At 57.4% G+C, this 8351-nt stretch overlaps 1 protein-coding gene across 1 annotated transcript; it reads right to left on the bottom strand.

Moving 5' to 3' along the window:
* Window positions 1-797: 797 nt before the first annotated feature.
* On the bottom strand, window positions 798-8147 carry GSK3A (glycogen synthase kinase 3 alpha). The gene is made up of 10 exons (XM_077768154.1): window positions 7893-8147; window positions 6481-6564; window positions 6204-6314; window positions 4433-4563; window positions 4232-4338; window positions 3190-3287; window positions 3011-3106; window positions 2416-2602; window positions 1994-2086; window positions 798-1496 (listed from the first exon to the last, which is right to left on the bottom strand). Exons 1-10 carry the CDS (start codon window positions 8130-8132, stop codon window positions 1423-1425), a joined length of 1221 nt encoding a protein of 406 aa, XP_077624280.1. The 5' UTR covers window positions 8133-8147; the 3' UTR covers window positions 798-1422.
* Window positions 8148-8351: the final 204 nt, after the last annotated feature.

The raw sequence follows: 8351 nt of genomic DNA, 5'->3' as shown, positions 1-8351 counted from the left end.
CCCCTTTTTTTCAAAAAAATATAAAAAAAAAAAAAAAAAAAAAAAAAAAAAAAAAAACCTTCGTTTTTTTCTTCACAAGCAAAGTCCAGTGAAGGACGTTATCAGCTGCTCTTCCGTCCACTTGCGAGGCCCCCTGCCCTCGCGCCCTGCTGGCCGCACTTGCAGCTGCCCCTGCCCTCTGCCCGTGGCCCCACCGTCTGGCCCCAGCATGTTTTCCAAGGAAGGGGAGAAACCAAGTTCTCTGCGCCAACCTTCCCACGCTTGTCGTTTCCCAGCATCCCTAGGTGTGGGCCAGGTATGTGCCCTGTTTAAAACACAAAAGCTTGGACATCTGTTAGGGCTTGAGGACACCTACTCTGCCCCTGTCTGTGCCCACTAAGGGTCTACATCCAGGCTGTTTTGGACTGAGTGACCCCTCCCCATCCAGTGTCCCTATGAAACAGCATGTAGCTTGGGCTGTGAGACTCAGAGCCATTTGTTCAAAGTCTCTTGACTGCCACTTCCACTCTGTAGCCTTGACCTCTGACCCCCAGTTTTCTCAACTGTCACCTAGGGATGACAGTGCTGGGTCTGTGAGGCAGGCCCCCGCCCCCCCAGGTCTCTGCAGTGGATAAGCCAGACTCCGTTTGTCACATGTGCAGAGGGGAGCTGAGGCACAGGAAAGCTGGGCCTGTGAGGCAGGTTTGGGACTCAGACCTCCAACAGCCCAACATGGTGTGTCCACTGGGCCCCGTCCCCCAGGACAGCCCTCAGGCACCACCCTCACCTCTGTGGAAACAAGGCAGCCAGACAGGAAGCAGGTTTTCATGCCAATAATTTATTGAACGGAGGTCTGTACACAGGCAAACCTTACTGTGGAAACTAAGACATCAGGAGCTCCCCCGCCCACCCCGCCCCCAGCCCTCCAGGGTCGGGAAAGGAGGGGGGAGACCTTAGGGGCAGAGGACAGGAGGGGCGACACAGCTGTAGAAGGGGGGGCGGGCCAGGTTGGACGGTGTGAATCGACGTTTTCTTTAAGAAAAAAATTATAACAATCTATTTACACCCGAGGGGGAAGGGGGAGCAGGGAAGGGAGGAGGAATAGACGGGCTGGTCTGGTTCTATTTACAAGGGACACAGGAGGGGAAGGGGGTTGGAGGAGTGTAGGCCTGGGAGGAGGGGAGGGGGCCGAGGGGGCAGGAGGTCCTCATGCCTCCAGCCCCCTGTCCTTCCTTCTCTTCCCTCCCCACAACCAGTTAAAATCCTCTTAAAAAGCCCACCATAGGGTGAGGCTGGTGAGGAGGGACTGGAGATAGGGACAGGGACTCATTTACCTCTGCCCTCTAGTCTAGGGGCCCAGCCAGGTCAGGAGCTTGATGGGCTATGGTCCCCCTTCCCAGCCCCACTGGAGGCTCCCAGATGGAAGGGTAGTCGGTGGGGCCCTCAGGAAGAGTTAGTGAGGGGAGCTGTGGCGTCGGTCGACTGCCATTCCGAGCCGGTCTGAGCCTCACTTAAAGCTGAGGGGGAGGAAGAAGCAGACAGTTAACCCCTGCCCTGCAGACCTCCGTCCCTCCCGGAGCAGGGGCTCGGTGGGGGATGCTACGTGAGAATCGGGCAGCTGCCACTCTGGGCCCAGGGTCTCCTGCTCAAATGCCAAAGGGCCAGGCCCCACATAAAAGGGCAGCTGGAACCTGGCCCCAGCTGACAGTACCGCGCCGCCCAGTCGCACTTTCCTCCCCAGGAGAGACGGGAAATCTGCATTTGTACACGCGATGGCCTCAATTTTCAAACGTGGGCAACAGATTTAACTATTTGTGTGTGCACGCCAAACAGTTGTCTTTGGCTTTCTAGTTAGCACTTAAACACACATATAGACGATAATAGCCTACAAAGGTGACCATCAAGATGTGTAAGATCAAAATGTCAACAGGCTCCACACACGTGCAGGAAACTCCGGGGCTGTGGGAACAGGCTGAGAAAGGCTTTCATCTGCCGCCGATGGCCCCTGACTTACCTTGTGAGGATGGAGTGAGGGTGGCAGTGCCCGCTGGGGACCTCAAGTGAGGAGGGATGAGAATGGCGTTGAGAGATGGTTGGATGGAGAGTTCTAGAGACAGGAATGGACATGCCCAGTCAGGAGGCAGGGCACTGGGAGACGGGGTCGAGGTGAGAAAGGGGCACCAGGTTAAGGTCCCAGCTCTCGGCAAGGGTGTAGCCACTGAATACTTTAAATGAAAAGCCGGGGGGAACCTAGCACAGGTGATCACAGGGCACGGGTTAAGCGGGTTCGGGTCTCCTGTCTTGGGGGCGTCTCCTGAGCCCCAGGCCCTTCCTGTAGCCCACCCCTCAGTGTCCCACTCCTGTCTTTAACACCACGCACTCCTCCACAGTCTCTGCCTGCCCCTCTGGTTCCCTAGATCCCAGCCAAGCCCTCACCGCCAGGACTGAAATTGAAGAGGGGGGGAAGCGGGCGGTTGTTGGGAAGCTGGGTTCCGTGACATCGCAGTTCATCGAAGAAGCTGTGGGCGCAGGCTTCCAGAGGGGACAGCCTCGAGGACGGCGTGTACTCCAGCAGGCTAGAGCAGAGCGCGATGGCCTCTGGCGGCGTTCGGGATTTGAACACCTTAGGGGGAGGGGACAGAGGTCACCAGGGTGAGACGCCCTAGCACTGTGTTACCCCATACCGCGTCGCCACGGGGCCTGCAGCAATCATGACTGCCCAACTCCCGCAAACCCACTTTCCAGCTGAGGCACTGCCACTGAGGGCCAGTCGCCTCCTTTGGGGTGAGCAGCTCACCCAGGTCCCATGGCAGGACTGGCCCTGCTATGAGCCTGTTTCCCCACCATAAAAATGGTGCTTTCGAACTTACTGTCGATCCTCACCTTCTCAAGTATGGAAGATGCCATAAAATTGGAAATGTGAGGAGTTACTAACCCACTCCCAAGCCCTGACTCTAGCCAGGTCCCCAAGAGCAGCTGGCCTCCAAAGGGGACCTCAGCCATGCTGCCTGAGCCCCTAACCCTTCTCCACCTTTGTCCAGGGGTGAGCTTTAATCTGGGGAAACTTGAACTCCGTGTAGTTGGGGTTCATCTCTCGGATTTGTTCCCGGGTTGGTGTTCCCAGCACCTGGAGAAAGGGAGAGGTCTGAGCCAAAGCCCCCATCCGTCAGCCACCCCCCCCCCCCCCCCCCCGCCCTGCCGTGCCCTCACCTTGATGATCTCCACCAGCTGGTCTACCCCACTGTCCCCGGGGAAGATGGGCTGGCCCAGGAGGAGCTCAGCCAGTACGCAGCCAGCTGACCACACATCTGAAGGGGAATGGGGGAGGGTCAGGGCTTCTCCACCCATCCCCTCACAAGCGCTTCTATCCCCACCCCAGTCATCCCGAGGGTGCCAGGACCCCCGTTGTCTCAGCCCTGGGAAGCAGCACCCTGCTCAAGGTCCCACAGTTCAGGAACGCTGGAGCCTGATGTGGAACTTCCAGGCCTGACCGATTGCTGCACTCTCCACTCTAAGTGTTTCCAGCTTTAAGTGCCTCTCTCCCCTGGGCGACCCCAGTAAGCCCCTGCTCTGCCTCCGGCCTTCAGACAGCCCAACATACCTAGAACAGGCATCTGTGTTCTTCGGGCTTTAATTCCCAGGCCTAGCCTCTGTCCTGCCCACAGAAGCAGCTGCAGCCTGGTAGTCTCGTCCCCCTCCCTGGTCTGTACCTTGACCCCCAAAGCACAAGTTCACACCTAAGGACCATTCAGTTCCTCCACACTGCTGATGAATGGTCTCTCCAAACCCTTTCATGCCCTCTCCTCGGGCCTGGAAGGTAGCACTGCCATCCCCACCAACGGGGAAGGGCACAGAGGCCCTGTGATCAAGTCACACCCTCCTAGTGGAGAGCCTCTATTCCCCCCAAGGTCACCGTCGGCCCCTCCCCACCCCACCCCCCCAGGGCGCGAAGAGAGGGCTGACTGGGAGGCTCCAGAGCAGGCATGGACTCTGGAGTCAGGTCAGCTTTCAAAGCCCAGCCCTTCCCAACCCCAGCAGTGCGAATGCAGGCAGGCGGCCTCACCGCTCTCAGCCTCAGATTGCTCATCTATGAAACAAGCATACGACAGCATCGCCCTCCAAAGTTGGTGAGGACTGGATGAAAGAACACATGTTAAGCTTTTATCGCCGGGCCTGGCAGACAACACACAGAAAGAACTCAAAAAACCACCCTGACTGCCGTTCCCCACCCCCGCCCTCCCAGAAATCTGACCAATGGACGAGGTGTAATCAGTGGCTCCGAAGATCAGCTCTGGGGCCCGGTAGTAGCGAGAGCAGATGTAGGAGACGTTGGGCTCCCCCCGGACCAACTGCTTTGCGCTGTGGGAAGAGATGGGTGGGAGTAAACAGAAGGCCAGGGTCGGGGTCCCCCCTCACCTCCTTTGACCCCCAGCACACCCCAGGTCAGACCCACCTGCCAAAATCGCAGAGCTTGAGGACAGCAGTGTCGGGGTCCACCAGCAGGTTCTGGGGCTTGATGTCACGGTGACACACACCCTGGGAGTGGATGTAGGCCAAGCTCCGGAAGAGCTGGTACATGTACACCTGGGACAGGCAGGGGACAGCACAACTGTGGCCCAGTGCTGCCCACAGAACTTGCCAGCGCTCCACCCTCTTGGCCTCAAGAGCCCTTCCAAGCACCTCTACAATTGACTCAGAAACTCTTCCACAGCCCCTGGGTCCTCAAACTGTACTCTGCACCAGGCCCACTTGTCAAAACANGCCCCCCCCCCCTGCTCCCCGTTCTGATTCAGTAAGTTCGGGATGGGGCATTTGCAACAGGCCCCTCAGGGCTGACGCTGCCCTGCACCTTGAGACTTGAGAATACTGCCGGTCACCCGCTTCGGCAAGAGCCTGATACGTACACACGCACGCATGAGGAAGGCCCGGTGGGAGCCGGCCGCTCAGCTCCAAACCACTGGCTATAGGAAGGACTCAGCTGCCTTCATCTGCCAGTCAAAACCACCCACAAGCTCGCTTCCCTCCAGCTGGATTTTCCTGCCACTCTCCCTCCCACCGGCTAGAATGTAAGTGCCAAGAGAGCAGGGATCTTCGTGTGTTCATCACTGCCATGTCCCCCAGGGCCCAGGCCGGTGCCCAGCACGTCGTAACTGCTCGGGCCGGCTTCCTGGGCGCCCCCCTCCTTTCCCACTGCCCCTGGCCAGAGATGCTGCTTCCTCACTCCCCACCTGATGATCTCCCAGAAGCCTTCCTTGATCCTTCTCACCCCTAAAGCAGGCAGGGCCGGGGACCTCCTGTTTCCAGAATTCCCTCTGATCCTTCTACTATGGCAGTTGCTAGTAGATTTATAGTTCTTTGTAACGACAGCTGTCTACTCCACTAAACCAAGAGCTCTTCAGGAACACAGCCTGGGTCTCGGTCAGCAAGGCCACTGGAACTGCTCAGCGTTGGGTTCAGCACACAGGCAGCCACAGTAGGGATTCACCAAACCAGAGGACTCCCCTCCTGGGAGGCGCGGTCCCCCAGCGCCAACCACTGATGGAGCTCTGTGGCTCACCTGGGCCCAGCGGTCTTAAAGCTAGCAGGAGGAGGAACCGTCAGCCAACCCGAACCCTTCCACCTCCTCCAAATGCAGAAAGCTGCTCCAGCCTCCGTTCTCCACATCACCCCTAGGCTGGCTCGCTCATTCATTCATTCATTCATTCATTCCTTCCTTCCTTCCTTCCTTCCTTCACCCATTCATTCAAACACATCCTGAGAGATAGTAACACCCGGGGCACAGCACCAGGCCCTGGGGAATGAGCCTGCACAGATACTTCCCGGGTTCTGTAAACACCAACCTTCCTCCAACCCTGCCTCCTTCCCACCCCCCTCTGCCAAGGCTTTACAAGCCAGGACTCTGGCATCAGCATCTCTCCCTTCATATTCGCGGTCCCCATCCCGATTCTAACTCCACCAACAGTACTTGTGCCCAGGATGGACCCAAGGAGGTACCCTGCAGCCTCCCCAGACCCCAGGTGGCCTGCCTCCCTGATTTGGTCAGGTTGGCCTGCCCTGCATTTGGCAAGCTCTGCCTACGGTGGTTATGGAGTCAAGGGCAGGGAACACATGGCCTCCAGAGACCAACATAAAGTCAGGAGGAAGAAGGACCCCACAGATGGCAGGAGGATCCAGAGCCCCTGGCTTTGGAGGCCTGGGTCCCAGCAGCCTGCTCGCCTGCCCACCTTGACATAGATGATAGGGATGGTCAACTTGGCCTTGGTGAAATGGCGGGCCACCCGGTACACTGTCTCGGGCACGTATTCCAGCACCAGATTTAGATAAAGCTCGTCTTTCTGCAGAGAGCAAAGGAGAGGTGTGAGGCACTGTGAGGAAAGAGCGGGGAGGGGGAGGGAAGGCTTGTGGGGGATAACGGGGGAAGGACTGGCAGTCACGAGAAAGGCAGGCAGGAACACGGGTGGAGTCAAGGTGCGGGGCTCCCCCGCGTGGGCAAGGCCTCACCTTCTCCCCGCTGGAGTAGAAAAAGTATCTCAGCCTCACGATATTGCAGTGGTCCAGCTTACGCATTATCTGCAGCTCTCGGTTCTTGGGAGCGAAAGGAAAGTGCCTGAGACAATGGCTGACGCTCCCCGCCTCCCCTCCCTGGCACCCTATTCCTCCACACCTGCCAACAGAGCCAGGCGGCTACTCCTTGCGTCACAGGTCCAGGGCCCCTCTGGCACACCCCCTCATTCCTCACCCCAATCCATTCCCCTCACACCCAAGCTGAAGGCCTATGGGCTAAACCCAACCTACAGATGAGCTTTCTTCAACCCACTGTTCAAAGATTCCCAACGTGTTGCTGACATTTGAAAATCAGGTGTCTTCACATGAATCCACTTTCCCTGCTCATCTTGAAAAATCTGACGATGTGGCCACACAAGGCCCAAGTGCCAACAGACAAGTACTGGCCACCCAGTTCACCCTGGTCCCCCATCCTCTCTACTGCCTTCCCTAGAGGCATGTGGGCCCTTGAATCCTGGCTTGGATCGTAAGTCCCAGACTCCAGACTTCCATCTGCCCAAAGGTGATCCAGCCTCAGTCTCTTCCCTAGTCTCTGTTCCCCTGAGATCTGGCCTCGGAACTCCCGCCCTCCGATGCCTCGCACTTCTGGGACTCAACACTAATCAAATTCTGGCCCACACCCTGGAGCTCCTCCTGTCCAAGGGTCCTCACTGCCAAGACCCAGTCCCTGACCTGGTTCGCTCCCAGCCTAGGCTCAGTTCGTTTATATGCAGGCTAGCCTGAGCTCCCAAACGCCGGTCCTTGCAACACCAACTACCCCTCGACTTCCATCTCCTTTTTGTTCCCTGGGCCTCCCCTAGGTTACAGGGCACATCTGTCTCCAGCGGAGGACAGATTCCCCAGACCGAGGCAAATGGTTTGGTGAGCAGAGTACAGGCTGGATTTCATCTTGCGCTCGCCAAGCACCTGGGTCAGAGCGCGACCTTCACAAACACACTCATCACCTCCACCAGCTCCCTTTCTCCTCTGGGCGGAAGTGTAACTTAGCGGGTAAGGCAGACGGCTTCAGAATCAGACAAGCCAGAGTGCAGTCTTGCTCTCAACTCAATTCTCTTATCTGGTTCTCAGTCTCAGAATGAGAATAAGACACCTGTATCTACCCTCAGAGAATCTTCACGTCAATTAAATAAATAGCAATTTGGCTAACAAAGCACTTCACCCAGAGCAAAGCCCAACATCAGCTCTGGGCTCTCCTGGAACCCCCACTCCCATCTTCCACACAATTCACTCCTTTCTCTTCTGCCCCGTGTTCAGATCCCCTGTGAAAACCCAAATCCAGCACCCTCACTAGGGCCCTCTCACCCATCACGCCTGGTCACACCGCCTTGTCCCCATTCACCCCGAGCTACCTTGAACCTCTTGTCCTGGAGAACCTTCTTGATGGCCACCAGTTCCCTGGTCTCAGCCAGCCGTGCCTGGTACACGACCCCAAATGAGCCATTGCCAATCACTTTGATGTCTGTGTAAGCCACCTCCTGGGAGCGCTCTGGGCCTTGGCCTAGAGTCGCTACCACTGTGGTCACCTTCCCGCTGTCACCTGGGGAACAAAGGGGACACACATCCACTGACCTTCCCCCTCGTGCCACCATAGGGCTGTGGGTGGGGGGGAATCTCTATAGGATGCTCACTGGGGGCCTCTTTGTCTCATCTCTGTCTTTGAGCAAAGGTGGCTGCTGGATGCCTCCGGGTGCCCTTTCTCCTCTTCCCTTCAGGGAACCCTAAATCCTGTTTCCTCCCTGGGTGGGAAGACACTGGCACTTAAACTTCCTGCTGTTCCAGGATGGATTACCCAGAATGTCTACCTCTAG

This window comes from Crocuta crocuta, unplaced genomic scaffold (assembly GCF_008692635.1).
Source record: "Crocuta crocuta isolate KB4526 unplaced genomic scaffold, BGI_CrCroc_1.0 scaffold886, whole genome shotgun sequence".
NCBI classification, from domain to species: domain Eukaryota; kingdom Metazoa; phylum Chordata; class Mammalia; order Carnivora; family Hyaenidae; genus Crocuta; species Crocuta crocuta.
This window is presented reverse-complemented; position numbering and strand designations above follow the sequence as displayed.